Below are 15668 nucleotides of genomic sequence, written 5' to 3'. Positions count from 1 at the left end.
ATTAAAAATGTTTTATTTCTTGTGTGTTTGTTTTTTATGTATTATTTGTATGAAAAGTATTATAAGCCTGGGCTTCCATGGTGGCGCAGTGGTTGAGAATCTGCCTGCTAATGCAGGGGACAGGGGTTCGAGCCCTGGTCTGGGAGGATCCCACATGCCACGGAGCAAGTGGGTCCGCGAGCCACAACTACTGAGCCTGCACGTCTGGAGCCTGTGCTCCACAGCAAGAGAGGCCGCGATAGTGAGAGGCCCGCGCACCTCGATGAAAAGTGGCCCCCGCTCGCCACAACTAGACAAAGCCCTCGCACAGAAACGAAGACCCAACACAGTAAAAATAAATAAATTAATAAACTCCTACCCCCAACATCTTATTTAAAAAAAAAAAAAGTATTATAAACCTATTACAGTAGAGTACTATGTAGCCGACTGTGTTAGTTGGGTACCTAGGCTAACTTTGTTGGACTTCTGAACAAACTGGATTTATGAATGTGCTCTTGGAATGGAATTCGTTTATATGTAAGGGACTTACTTGTAGTACGCTGAGCCAGAGTCCTGCTAGTCTGCTCCTGACATTTGTACCCCCCACTATGTTTGATCGCTGAGCCCCACTGCTTCCACTTCCTATACACCTCTCTCATCAGACCTTCCCTCCTGTATGTCTCCACCTCACTGCACTGTGTCAGTTCTTCAACTGGTCTTTGCACCTCTAGACTTACCCTTTTCCAAACAATTTCCCATGTTTACAAAATGACAACCTAATCAAGACATTCTCCAGCTTAAAAATCTCAGTAGCTCCCCATCACCTGCAGAATAAGATCTAAATCCTTTGCAGGGCATACCAAGCCCTCCAGGCTCTGACCCTCTCCTTCTCCATCATCTCCTTTCCCTTCTATGCACATATAACCTACACCCTAGTCCTATCTAATTACTAGGAGTTCCTGGAAGCACCATAAGCCTCCTTCACTTTCTTCATGTGTCTTAACACCTAGAATTCCCTTCCTCTCCCAGGACTATCTGGAACATCTTCAAGATCTGACATAAAATCACCTCCTCCACGAAGTCTTCCCACCCTACTTTAAGGGTCAATATCTCCTTTAAATCCCTACTCTACTTTGGTCGTATCTTAATTATAGGCCTGATCACATTAAATTCCCATTATGTCTTACATATTTGTCTCCACAGCCTCTAGCACATGAAGAAATGCTTTCAATGAATGAATGAATACATGAATAATTACCTCAACATCTAGTCCAAACTGAATGGCAAAGCTCTCGGCTTCAGCAAATCTGTGTTTGTGAAGTAACCGACTCAATCTGATAAATTGAAAGAAATTTCAGTAAAATTTTTATTAATCAGGGAATTCAAGCTTTTCATCAAGGAGTAAGGCTTAGAAGAACACAAGAGGGCTTCCCTGGTGGCGCAGTGGTCAAGAATCCACCTGCCAAAGCAGGGGACACAGGTTCGAGCCCTGGTCCAGGAAGATCCCACATGCCACGGAGCAACTAAGCCCGTGCGCCACAACTACTGAGCCTGCGCTCTAGAGCTCGTGCTCCACAACAAGACAAACCACCGCAGGGAGAAGCCCGTGCACCTCAATGAAGAGTAGCCCCCGCTCTCCACAACTAGAGAAAGCCCGCGCACAGCAACGAAAACCCAGTGCAGCCAAAAATAGATAAATAAAATAAATTATTAAAAAAACAAAACAAAACACAAGTAGTTACCTGTTTTCTGGCAAAGCTTCTGTAAGACATCTGAGTACTAAAACAGAGACTGAGTCTTCAGATACTCTGAAAAAAGTTTTAATATTGACATTTGTCATTTAACATCAGTAAGTAAATTTTAACTTTGCTATTATTTAACGACTTATCTGATAAACAAAACAGGACTTACTTTGGATCATTTTTGCAAATTCCTTCCAGAAGGTATATGGTATCCTACAATAGCAAAAACATGTTTAAAATTGAAATATAGAATTAATTCACTTTATAGTTACTAGAGTAACAACTGGTTTAGGCAGAAATTATCCATCAATGGATTCTAAAATTACTGGGAAAAACGGGTGAGGAAAAGGATATTCCCATAGTCTCAAAATAACACCATGGAAATTACTTACTAATTATACAGGGGAAAATGTACCTTTACAATGGAAAAATCTGGCAGAACTGCTTTAACCAAGTGATCAAATTTAACAGCACCAATAACAGGACAAGTGGACATGAGCCCTTTAATGTGATGCAGTTAGGACACAGTAACATTTATGCAGGATGCTTGCCAAACATCTTAGCATGAATCTAATCATGACGAGACACAGATCCAAATAGAGGGACAATCTACCACACAACCGGCTACGACTTGAAAAATGTCAATGTCCGAAAAGACAAAAACAGACTAGGGAAGTTTTAGAGACTAAAGTAGACTACCATGTGACCATGACAACAAAATTCAAATCGTGATGTATGATTGAATCCTGGGTCAGGAACAAAAAAAAGTTCTCAAGTAATTGGCCCAATTGGTAAAATTTGAATTTGGATGGCATATTTCATAATAGTATTGCATTAATGTTAAATTTTGTGGGTCTTACTCTTAGGAGATACCTGCTGAAATTAGGAGTGAGAGGTCATGATGTCTGCAAGTAATTTCCAAATGGTTTGGAAAAATACAATGTGTGTATATAAAAAGAGATAAAACAGGGGCTTCCCTGGTGGCGCAGTGGTTGAGAATCCGCCTACAAATGCAGGGGACACGGGTTCAAGCCCTGGTCCAGGAAGATCCCACATGCTGCGGAGCAACTAAGCCTGTGCACCACAACTACTGAGCCTGCGCTCTAGAGCCCGTGCGCCACAACTACTGAAGCCCACGCGCCTAGAGCCCGAGCTCTGCAACAAGAGAAGCCACCGCAAGGAGAAGCCCGCGCACCGCAGCAAGGAGTAGCCCCCACTCGCTGCAAATGGAGAAAGCCCGCGCGCGGCAATGAAGACCCAACGCAGCCAAAAATAAATAAATTCAAAAAAAAAAATCCGCCTGCCAATGCAGGGGACAGGGGTTCGATCCCTGGTCTGGAAAGATCCTACATGCTGCGAAGCAACTTAGCCCGTGCGCCACAACTACTGAGCCTGTGCTCTAGAGCCCACGAGCCACAACTACTGAAGCCCGTGTGCCCTGGAGCCCACGCTGCAACTACTGAAGCCTGCGTGCTCTAGGGCCTGTGTGCTGCAACTACTGAGCCTGAGTGCTGCAACTACCGAAGCCCATGTGCCTAGAGCCCGTGCTCGGCAACAAGAGAAGCCACCGCAACGAGAAGCCTGCGCACCGCAACGAAGAGTAGCCCCCGCTCGCCGCAACTAGAGAAAGCCCGCGCGCAGCAACGAAGACCCAAAGCGGCCAAAAAAAAGCAAGCAATAACCTCCCCCAAATTAACAATCATCTGTATTTCCTGTGGAGAGACAAGAAAATTCAATGTGCAATTGACTGATGTTTTATTTGATTAATTTCCTTCTTTTTAAATGAAGACTGACCTCCTGTAAATATATTTGAGGACCTCTGATAACAATAAATATGGTTTACCTGAGATCTATCCAGGTATTCTACTAGGTTCCACTCATGTTTAGCTTAGTTATTCTTATTTTTTTTCAATTATAAAAAATATATTAGTTCAAAATACACATCAACTTACTGTGCTAATTCCTGTTTGGACCAGAGAAGAAACACTAGATACTTCCAAAGAATATAGTATTTCCATCATAGGTAATGAATAGACCATGAGGTTTCTCATCTAAGAAAAATAGGACAGCAATTAATGTCTTAGGTCAATATAAACCTATGAGCACAAGACAGCACTTCACAATCCAGGGCATAGATTAAAACACTTGATACAAAGTTAAGTGCAAAAAATAAGTAAATCTGTTACTGTATTATTTAAATGTTACATAGAAAATTATGTTCTATCCTATCTTTTAAATCTGTTAAATGAAAATCCACGTACCTGGAGTCCATTCTACAATTTGTTTTTAAGGCAAATATAATTCCTCAGTGCCAGAACTACATAAGTATCACTATAATAAACATAGACATTTTTATTCCTAAAATGCTCCAATTAAAATGTGGAGCTGAGACTTACACCTTTTTTTTTTTATGAGAAAAAAGAGCTCTGCAGGGTTATTTCTGATCTGTCAAGTACCTGTGTGAACTAAGAGCTAATATTCTGTGAGTACTACTCAACAACTAGTACTTTTACATTAATGCTTTTTCTTTTTTTCTTTTTTTTTTTTTTGCGGTACGTGGGCCTCTCCCGTTGCGGAGCACAGGCTCCGGATGCGCAGGTTCAGCGGCCATGGCTCACGGGCCCAGCTGCTCCGTGGTATGTGGGATCCTCCTGGACTGGGGCACGAACCCGTGTCCCCTGCATCGGCAGGCGGACTCTCAACCACTGTGCCACCAGGGAAGCCCTATTGCTATTTCTAACACATAATATGGACGAATGTGATATAAATTTTCCAATACCTTCTTAGTAGTAGTAGTTGTCAGAGCTACTAATTTGAGATTTGTAATCCCTTGCCTGAAAGAGAAAAGAAGCTTTAAGTGAATCAAAGAAGCCAACTGCTAGACATAAGCTAAGTCAAAATGATACCCTTGTATAAAAGTTAAAATTAATTCACACAGAAGACACTGAACTTGACTTCTGAATGTTTATGGCCCAGACTCACACTCTTTCTAACACATTCACCTGGAGGTTTTTGTGCTGCCTATTTGTTCTCAATGAATTTGGCTAACAATGAAATGGTCTTTACCCTGTCAGTCTGTTCACAGTGTTATCTGGAATGTAACACATAAGAAATGATCTGAACAGAACCAGGCAAGAAACCTGGTTCTAACAGAAGGGAAATCAATATGAGCGTCATAATGTACCATGTGACTGATGAAGGCGAATCTGCTTCTGTGGTGAGAAGAAAGTCTTCTATGTGAAGGGAGGGCCAGTTCCATATAGGAGTTAGGGTGTAAATATCCCATAAGCTCAGCACGTTCTGCGGAAGAGACATTTCATCGATACGTCCTCTTAACGACTAAAAATTTACATTTTGGAATCTATCTTTTGATACGTAACTGAAATAAAGCACATTACACAAGATAGTAATCTAAAAAAAAAAAAAAAAAAATTGATAGTAATCTACCCTGGCTAAAGTCCTTGTCTTTGTTAAGTTCGACAAAATTTCTGTTGTTAAACATAACACCAAGTGAAAATACTTAAGGGGAAGTATCAGAAACATACATTGGTATCAAGAACAAAAAGTAGATTGTCTATCAGCTGGAACTTCTTTGCACCTACAAAAGAGAAAACAAGGTGTGTAAGGACTATGTTTCTGGGTTACATATAGCCATATTTAAAATAGTAAACTAACATATTTATGGAAAGGCAGAACTACACTTAAAAAAGAAGTTCCCATTCCCATTTATTCCTGTTTCTCTACTTTTTTGGAGGATCACTAAAACGTAAAACCTCCCAAAATGAAGAGTAACAATTGCAACATGCTAAGAAGCCAAATACATGGACAATCATCAGACTAAGCTGGCTTGTTTCCAAGGTTTGGTAAAATGGCTCATATGCCAGACTTAGTGTACTGACATGAAAACGACAACTCACAAGAACCAAAAGTAGTTTCATTAACTGATTTTACCTTCAATAATCTCTGCATCAATAACACTCTTAATGGTCATCTCTTTCCTAGAAGAATCTGGTTCCCATTTTGAGAAAGCACAATTACCAGTTCCCTACAGAAGTGAAAATAGTATGTCAATTACAAACTTGGGTCTAGATCTGAATTCTCCTCCAAGTAGAAACATCTAAGCTGTACATGTGACTAATTTCAAAATATATTTATATATTCAAGCCCAGCTAGCTCTTATCATCTAGTTCCTCTCTTAGTTTGTTTTCAACAGAACAGAATGGAAAAAACAGTGAACTCCTGCTGTAGACTCCTGCTGAACATTTAATAAGGAGGAGGAATATTCAGGAAACTCACTCTAGAGACATCAGGTAAGCTTCAAGACCTCCTCCAGCATTACAAGATAAAGATAACCTTTGATGAAGTATTTTCATTAAAATAACTACCAATATTTGAAAATAATTCATAAATATTTGTTTCAAATTATTTGAAACCCTGATGAAATACTGAACTAGATACACAAAACGGGGAAAAGTGACTGCTTCTTAACATATTATATAAATTTGGCAAGTAAAAATGTTGTAAATGCTGTAATAATATAATTCAATATAGAATTTTTGCCTACTCCTTGAATATAATATTAGATGTTTTGTTTGCTGGTGTTGTTTTTGCCTACACTCATAATTGAAAGACATGCTAAATGTCAGGTAGAGATTAGTGAAAATAAAGATGCAATATTTTTTCCAACACAGAGACTTAGTTTTACTTGTTGAGTTAATTTTATGACCTTCATTTTATAATTCCCGTTTCTGTTATACACTACAAATTAATACGTAACTTTACCAAAACTATGTTTTAATGAAGAAACATTTCAGAAAAAAAGCCCAAAGTTTTATAAAAAAAAGGAATTACCCCAATTATCACAGGGATTTCGCTTGCTAAATCACCAGCCACAAGATTGAGACAACCAAGGGTATGACAATTTTCAGTAGAAATAAAACTGGACTTGATTTGTCCTTGTAACTGCAAGATTTAAAAAATAAGAATGAAAAAATAAATAAATAAAATAAAAATAAGAATGTTATATATATGCTCCATAGTCCAAATTCCTTGGAAAGACTGATAAAAAATCAGTTTAAATCAATAGCTATAAAAGTATTTTTTAAAATAGGAATGTTATTAAAATGTTTTATCATGCTAATTACCAAAATATCAACCATTAGACAATTATGCAGAAACACTTTCCTAAACTGACATTAAATCTAAGTTTCAAGAAGACAATGTGGTTTTGTCTTCTTACCTTTTTTGCCGTATGGAAGTCTACCTTTTCAATCGCTGCATGAAAAAGAGAAAGTAGGCTAAATTTATACTATAACCTATAAAATACATATGAATCTCCCCTTTTGTGTCAAGGTTAAATTACATGCAATCTAGTGAGAGGAACACTGGTCAGAAATTCATAAGGTGCTGGTGACTTTTCAGTTTTGCCCTTGACCAATGAAATAAACTGTGGTGGCATGTACTCAGGGCGCCAGCCAGGCTGCCTTATGGTCCCTACAGTGTCTCTCCACACCTTCCCTTCAAAGGTTCTTCCTACTAAGATGGTCTTCTCCCTGCTCCAACTCTCCTATTCAAGCTCTGAAGTCCTACCTGTGAAGTCTTCATCACTTTGCACTCCCTTTTGGAAGAGCTGTTTCACTTGTCTGGCTCCTTCATTAAACTATAGAGAACCTTGTATCTTAAATCTCGTTGTATCCCCAGAACTTGGCACATTCTTAGCACAGAGTAGATCTTTAAAAAATATTTGTTGAATACATGCCCGGAATCAATTCCTCAATCTCTGCCAGCTCAGAGGGCTTGGTCCACACCACTCCCTTAGCGCACACTCTAGATTATTGCCTTGTATTGTTAACACTTACAAAATCATTTCAGTTTCCAGGTTCACTCATTCCATCAAAAAGCATTTATTACTATGCTAGCGCAACTCCTGTCTCCCCAACTAAGTTGTAAAGTCCTTGAAGGCTATAAATAAATATTTCTTCAGATTCTGTTGTAGCCCTAACTGTGGAGAATAAGTATATTACGAATACTTTAAAGTATACCCAATATCATAGAATGTAGTTAAACTAAAATATTCTTAAAGAGTCTATTTTAAAATTTACCTGGAAAACTAATAAGAAATATTGCTGCAAATCAGTAATAAGAAAATAATACATTACTTACCTTGTTGAATTTTTACAAGCTGAAGGTTAGTAATACAAAAAAATCCATTGTTTGTAAGAAGCAGCATATAATAGGTACCTATTAAAATAAAATCAAGCCAGTTTCTTTAAAAGGCACATGATATAAAATTTAAACCAGGGTCTGGATCTAGCTTAAAAGTATGTCCATTTGCTCATTTAAAGTCTAATAATAAAATAACACAGTAACAATACAAAGCTTATTTACAAAGAATTGGTAAGTTATTTGCAAAAACAATGTTAACTTCTTTGAAACGTCTATAAACCAAATTTCATTTGCCAGGAAAAAAGAAACTCAGATACATCAAAATAAATTAAGGTCCAGTTAACATTTGTTAAAAAGAAATATGATAAATACACTGAAACCCATAAGAACATATTAAAAGAATATTATGTCTCCCTGATAATCTATAGAACTCTCAAAACTGTAAAAAGTTTAGGATATTATACTTAAGAAGAGTACATTTAAGCCTCTGAAAAAAGCTAAAATCAAAAACTTTGTTTTTTGAAATAATATTAATTGCATCCCTAGAAAGTTTAACATTGTGTAGGTAGCACCAATTAATTTACATAATATATTAACTATTAATCTGATTTTTTGACTGGGTATTAATAAGAAGACATTAAAAAAGAAATTAAGAACACTTACCTTCATTTGAACTATCTTTCTCAATAACAAGATTCCGGTAAGTACACTGATTTTCATCATTAGCTTTCTGAACAAAAGCCTAATTGCAAATTAATTTCAAATGGTAAGATTAAACCCAGAAAATTACAGTCAAGGATTATATTCTTAAAACTCTAGGGATATCAATTATCATTAGCAATAATTCTGCCTATATTCCAAACATTTTAGTTTTCAAATGGAAAACTATTTACAAGCTTCCTCCAAAAATGTTTATTTTCAATACAAAACTGTTCTGGACAAGTATACTATCTTCAAACCATACTTTTTCAATTTTGCATTTATTTCATATGTTTTGTGGATGATAAATGTTGCCTGCCATATTAGCAAACAAAGGAGGCTGCGACCATCAGGCCAAGAGGGAACGCAGGATGGAGATAAACAGGCTGCCCACTGTCAAGCCATCAGCCATTGAAGCAACTCCCAGCTGTGCATCCTGAGGGGACTGAGGATGGAAAAGCATGGGATACTGGCCCTAGACAGCAAAGGTGTATATCAAAGGAATACTTTCAATGAGCCCAGACCCTTGCATCTTCCATACCTAGAAAACGATGAATTTATTAACCCGATATACCTGGTTTTCTTTAACAGTAATCTTTTGATGTTCCAACTACCTGGTCTACCTTGTAAAACTCCTATGTATCCTGGCTCCTCCCTCACCTCTTCAGAGCCGTCCCTCAGAGCATCTGAGAGGCTGCCTCCCGGGCTTGAAGTTCTCAGAAAGTCCGCCCAATAAAACATAATTCTCAACTTTTAGGTTGTGCACTTTTTTTTCAGACAGTTTCTAAGGTATGATTCTTAAATTCAATGTAAAGAAACATTATTCTTTTAATTTAGGCCACAAATCAAGTAATGCTTTGCTAGAGCTTTAACTGTCTAAAAGATAATTTAGAATTTAGATAGTGAAGATGAAAAACATAACAGGGTCTTACATTGGTGAGTAATGTTTGCTTTGATGTTACATGAATAAGATGTAAGTTGCCACTTCTCTCCCCAACCAGAAGAAACTTTCCTTCTTGACATAGGCCAACCACATCCACTTCAGTATCTGAAAATTTCAAGTCAAAGTTACAAGCTTCCTCTGAAAATGTTTATTTTCAACACAAAATATTGCAAATTTTGTTATTAAAAGTCAACTCTTTAAGCTTCTTTTAAATATTTCATGAAAGTAGTGACTAATGTAAAAATGAATGCTACTGACTCTTTGTCAACAAATATTTGCTGAGCGCTTCGTATACGCTAAGCACTGTTCTAGGCCTTTCGCATATATCTGAGAATAATAACAAGAGTCCCACCTTCATAAAGCTCAAATTCTAAGGCAGAAATAGATGATAAACAGTCAGCATAGTAATCAAATTGTATGACATACACAAAGGTGATAAATTCTCTGGAAAAAAGAAAAAGTAGAGCAGGGAAAGAGAACTCAGAAGAGCCATGCAGTATTAACTGGAGTGCTCAGGAGAGCCCCCTTTGATAAGGTGAGATTTGAACAAAGACTTGAAGGAGGTGAGGAAGTTATTGCTTGCACACAGCAAGAAGGCCAGGGGGAATGACATGAACACTGAGAGGGGAAGACTAAGAGATAAAAGCAGTAACATATAAATTGCTTATAACTAAAATTATTCAGCAGCAATATCTTTATACGAAAGTATTATATGTAGGGACTTCCCTGGTGGCACAGTAGTTAAGAATCCGCCTGCCAATGCAGGGGACAATGGGTTTGATCCCTGCTCTGGGAAGATCCCACATGCTGCAGAGTAACTAAGCCCATGCGCCACAACTACTGAGCCTGTGCTCTACAGCCCATGAGCCACAACTACTGAGCCCACGTGCCACAACTACTGAAGCCCACGTGCCTAGAGCCCGTGCTCCACAACAAGAGAAGCCACCGCAATGAGAAGCCTGCGCACCACAACGAAGAGTAGCCCCTGCTCGCTGCAACTACAGAAAGCCCACGCACAGCAACAAAGACCCAACGCAGCCAAAAATAAATAAATAAACAAACAAATTTATTTAAAAAAAGTATTATATGTAAACACAGCCTCACTTTTCATTGGTGAAACTGTGAATCTTGGGGACCCATCAGGGTAGATGCGTTAAGATTCCACAAAATATGGGTTTCTCTCCTGCAAACTGTGATCAAGATTTTGTTCTTATGTGCATACCTTCTAATTCCTTTTCATCTATGTTCTTTTTAAAAATAATTAATTAATTTTCAGCTGTTCTTACGCAAACACTTCAATAACCATCTTTCTCTCAAAATTTCAGAAAAAATTTCATAATACTATCACCTATTTTCCAGCATAATCACTGACTTCTGTCCCTTAATTTACTCTGAAGTCCATACTTGCATATACACACTTAAAGCCCTTTAACTCAATAGAGAATTAATTCGTAAGTACTTTTTAAAAACTTTTTATAGTGCTAAAAGTATTCAAATATCTGTTGATGGTATTGAAATTATGTATAAGATTCAGGAACTTAAACATAATTGGGCTCAACTGTTTTCTACAGTATTCTACCACAAAAACCACGCAAATAAATTGTTGCTTTCCATGTATGTTTTTCCTTATACTTATTGAGAGAAGGGATCATCTCAGTACCTGCTCCGTCTGGTACTCAGCACAAGGCACTCAAGATTAATTTCTTGAAATTAGTGTAATTTCGAGTCTTATAAATAATGGAGTAAAGAAAAAGCAATGCTGTAGAAATTGGTAGCAAGATATAGTTGACTTCCAATTTATTTTACTGCATTACATTAGACTTACCAAATATAAGATGCAATTGAAGCAATCTACAAATACTGTCCAACAGTATCACTGATTGGTCTGCTACAATAATAAACCCATCACTTAAGCTGCATGCTTGTAGTTTTGGATTTAATGAGGCCTGTGGGAGAGAAAAGCAGGACTAAAATAAAACATTTTTATACGTGTTTAACAATACCTATCAATAGTATCATCATAGTCACAGGCAACCAAGTTTTAAACTTCACTTGATAGGCCTTCTTTCTTTAGCCCATATATCTAATTAGCCAAGGTTTTCTTTGCATGATATATATATCTAATTAGTCAAGCTTTTCTTTGTATGATATATCTTGAATCCGTTCAGAGCCTAGAACAGAGAAATAGTCCAGGGTTGCTAGAACAGGGCAAAGGATTCGAAAGTACAAGTCTTTGTTTCCTAAGAGCCAAGCTTATGCCTGGAGAAGCCAACAGGCATTCAGATAAATGAATGAACCAATACTGGCATAAAGTCTCAGGGTCTGGGAAACAACAGGGAGGGGGACTGTGAACTGGAGGACACGAGGCCCCACATAAACCAAAGAGAGCAGAGTCAGTCAGGTGAATGCCCCATGGAAATGCGATCCTGGCATGGCCACAGCTTCTAATTTAGCAAGAAAATCTGGATCTTTATGTGAAATATTCTAATTTTTAAATATTGGCAACTAAGTCAACATTTTACAAAACACAATGCAAGCCAAACCTGAGTCTCCTGTTTGTAGCTTCTATTGATTAGAGCTTCCCATACATAATCTTTTTTCAAAAATTAATTAATTAATTTTTAGTTGCATTGGGTCTTTGTTGCTGTGCGTGGGCTTTCTCTAGTTGTGGTGAGCGGCGGCTGCTCTTTGTTGCGGTGTGTGGGCTTCTCATTGCGGTGGCTTCTCTTGTTGTGAAGCACGGGCTCTAGGTACGTGGGCTTCAGTAGTTGTGGCACACGGGCTCAGTAGTTGAAGCTCGCAGGCTCCAGAGCACAGGTTCAGCAGTTGTGGTGCACAGGCTTACTTGCTCCACTACATGTGGGATCTTCCTGGACCAGGGCTTGAACCTGTGTCCCCTGCATTGGCAGGTGGGTGCTTAACCACTGCGCCACCAGGGAAGCCCTCCACGCATAATCTTGAAGCAGTCAGATGGCTCAGTATTTGAGAATGCTGTCACTTATTAGCTGAGTAATCTCAAGCAAATGCCTCAACTGACTCTCTGGTAAAGCTGGAATAATAATAATAATGCCTACAACGCTGGCTGGTATGGAGATTCAATGAATTAATTCATGTAAAGGGCTTAGAAGGGAACCTTGCCTGTAGCATATGCTGGGATAAATGTTAATTACTCTTAATCTTCTCTGACAAACTAAGCCAATCAGCTCATTTTATACCTGTTTCAATGGTCACCTTCTGCAGGTGTAACTTTTGAAAACTACATTCTGATCCTTCTTATACTCTTTTTTTAAAAAAATAAATTTATTTATTTTTGGCTACATTGGGTCTTCGTTGCTGCGTGCAGGCTTTCTCTAGCTGTGGAGAGCAGGGGCTACTCTTTGTTGTGGTGCGTGGGCTTCTCGTTGAGGTGACTTCTCTTGTTGCAGAGCACAGGCTCTAGGCATGCGGGCTTCCATAGTTGTGGCACGTAGGCTCAGCAGTTGTGGCTCGCGGGCTCTAGAGCACAGGCTTAGTAGTTGTGGCTCACGGGCTTAGTTGCTCTGCAGTATGTGGGATCTTCCCAGACCAGGGCTCGAACCCATGTCTCCTGCATTGGCAGGCGGATTCTCAACCACTGCGCCACCAGGGAAGCCCCTGATCCCGCTTATACTCTTAACTTGCTTCTTCAACTAGTGAAGTTACACCAAAGTGTCGCAAAGAAGAAACTGTGCTACACGTCCTAGGGGTCTTCCCAGGCTGTTTTCTCTGCCTGGACTGCTCTTCCCCCTCTTCTTTTTAAGACTTTTTTTTGGCTGTGCCGGGAGGCTTGTGGGATTTTTAATTTCCCAACCGAGGATTGAATCCGGGCCTTTGGCAGTGAGAGTGCAGAGTCCTCATCACTGGACCACCAGGGAATTCCCAAGACTTTAATTTTCAAGAGCAGTTTTACGTTCATAGCAAAATTGAAAGGGAACTATAGAGATGTCCCACATAGCCCTGTGTTCCACACATGCATGGCCTCCCACATTGTCAACGTTCCTCACCAGATGATACATTTGTTGCAACTGATGAACCTACACTGACACATTATAATCACCCAAAGTCCAGGGTTTACATTACAGTTCACTCTTGGTGTTGTACATTCTGTGGTACACACATCTAGCATTACGGTCTCATACAGAATATTTTCTCTACCCGAAAATCCTCTGTGCTCTGCCTAGTCAACCTTCCCTCCAACCCCCAAACCCTGGCAACCGCTGATCTTTTTTTCACCGTCTTTTCATTTTCCAGAATGTTACAGGGTTGGAATCAAACAGTATGTCACCTTTTCAGGTTGTTTACTCCTTGTGTGAGTTTTAGCAGATTGTGTTTTTCAAGGACTTGGTCCAGTTCTTTAGGTTATCAAATTTGTGGGCATAGAGATGTTCATAATATTCCTTGATTATCCTTTTAACGTCCACAGAATCTGTGGTGATGCCCCCTCTTTCATTCCTGATATTAGTAATTTGTGTCTTCCCTCTTTTTTCTTAGTTATCCTGGCTGGTGGCTTATAGATTTTATTCATGTTTTCAAAGAACCAGCTTTTGGTTTAATTGATTTTCTCTATTGATTTCTTATTTTCAATTTCATTAATTTTTGCTCTGTTATTTCTTTCTTTCTTTTAAAAAATATTTTATTTATTTATTTATTTGGCTGCACTAGGTCTTAGTTGCGGCATGTTGGATCTAGTTCCCTGACCAGGGATCGAACCCGTGCCCCCTGAATTGGAAGCATGGAGTCTTAACCATTGGACCACCAGGGAACTCCATCTTCATTTTCTAGTTTCCTAACTTGAAACTTAGATTATTGATTTTAGATCTTTCTTTTTTTCTAATATATGCATTCAATTTCCCTCTAAGCACTACTTTTGCTGCATTTCACATATTTTGGTAAGCTGTGCTTTCATTTTCCCTTTTCTTTCTTAAGGCCCAAGTCAGGTGCTAGTTTATGAAATGCTCCTTAAATTGTCCCAACCCACAGTGAGCTCTCCATCCTCTGAATTCCTACTGCATTTACTGTCTGTACCATTCATTTGGTATTTCTCATATACTGACTTGCACATCTAGATAGATATCTTTTATTGCTTATGTCCTGTCTGCCTAACTTTAAGATATCTTTTATTGCTTATGTCCTGTCTGCCTAACTTTAAGGAAAGATCCTAAAAAGAAGAGATAATGTTACCTTACCAAGGGCCTAGCATGGGTTGTGAACATAGCATTTGCTACAAGTAATGCCCCAAGCTAATAACAAATGGAATTTTAGTTTTAACTGAATTCAAAGCTCTACACACTATTATTTTTCAACAGGAGCCTTCAGAGATCAAGTGGCCTGGGCCACTTCCATCTTTTAAGGCTGCTGGTAATATTAAAAAAAATAAAGAAATACCACTTTCTCATTACAGAACTTATGGTATTCTTTACACTTTTGCCTTAACAAATAAACAATTTAATGCCAAAGAACACAATTTATCTGTATTACTCATAAAATTTATAAATTCTGTGACCTTTAAATGCCACAAAGCAGTAAAGGTTGACAACAGGATACAAGCTGAATAAAGAATGATTTTTAAAAAAATCCCTATTGGTCAGTGTCTCTGAATGTTCATTTGAAGAAAAATCAAAAGCCTACACTGAGGCCATTTGTGAATAAGGTTCCCCAGAGGAGGCCCTGCCTTTCTAGCCCTAGAAAATACAAATCTTGTCTGGTCTCTTCTCCGTTCTTTTACAATTTTTTTCCTTAATTAGAGAATTAAACATTACATTAACTTACTATGGGAAGTAGAGGAATCCTGGGCTATAATACTGTGACAGAAGATCATTTGAACTTTCTCTAAAAGAAACTTTGGTTTACCACGATCATCAAAATTTTATCAAAAGCAAATTACTGAGAAAGCTAATCAAAGATAAAAAACTAAGAGCAATAGTTTCCATAAAAGGCAGAGAATAAGGTTTCAAGCCTGGTGTGAGAATGGTGGAATAGTTATTAAAAGAAGAAAGTTAGGGCTTCCCTGGTGGCGCAGTGGTTGAGAGTCTGCCTGCCGATGCAGGGGACACGGGTTCGTGCCCCGGTCCGGGAAGATCCCACATGCCGCGGAGCGGCTGGGCCCGTGAGCCATGGCCGCT

At 38.6% G+C, this 15668-nt stretch overlaps 1 protein-coding gene across 4 annotated transcripts in view; it reads right to left on the bottom strand.

Annotated features, from left to right (window-relative positions):
* The window catches only part of KNTC1 (kinetochore associated 1), a 72198-nt gene that overhangs the window by 53638 nt on the left and 2892 nt on the right, over positions 1-15668 (bottom strand). For 2 of the 4 annotated variants that reach the window (XM_024121041.2, XM_024121040.2), the window contains exons 3-16: positions 11354-11474; positions 9518-9633; positions 8550-8628; positions 7884-7961; positions 6961-6995; positions 6573-6683; positions 5673-5766; positions 5267-5319; positions 4906-5021; positions 4501-4555; positions 3674-3772; positions 1891-1934; positions 1722-1787; positions 1238-1313 (exon numbers count right to left, since the gene is read on the bottom strand). In XM_024121041.2, the coding sequence (XP_023976809.1) occupies positions 1238-1313; positions 1722-1787; positions 1891-1934; positions 3674-3772; positions 4501-4555; positions 4906-5021; positions 5267-5319; positions 5673-5766; positions 6573-6683; positions 6961-6995; positions 7884-7961; positions 8550-8628; positions 9518-9633; positions 11354-11474 (1143 nt within the window). The remainder of the gene's footprint in view (positions 1-1237; positions 1314-1721; positions 1788-1890; positions 1935-3673; positions 3773-4500; positions 4556-4905; positions 5022-5266; positions 5320-5672; positions 5767-6572; positions 6684-6960; positions 6996-7883; positions 7962-8549; positions 8629-9517; positions 9634-11353; positions 11475-15668) is intronic. The other 2 variants (XM_024121042.2, XM_055080398.1) reach the window with 2 other exon arrangements.

This window comes from Physeter macrocephalus, chromosome 19 (genome assembly GCF_002837175.3).
Source record: "Physeter macrocephalus isolate SW-GA chromosome 19, ASM283717v5, whole genome shotgun sequence".
Classification (NCBI taxonomy): Eukaryota; Metazoa; Chordata; class Mammalia; order Artiodactyla; family Physeteridae; genus Physeter; species Physeter macrocephalus.
The sequence above is the reverse complement of the archived record's forward strand: the minus strand, read 5'-3'. Positions and strand labels throughout refer to the sequence as shown.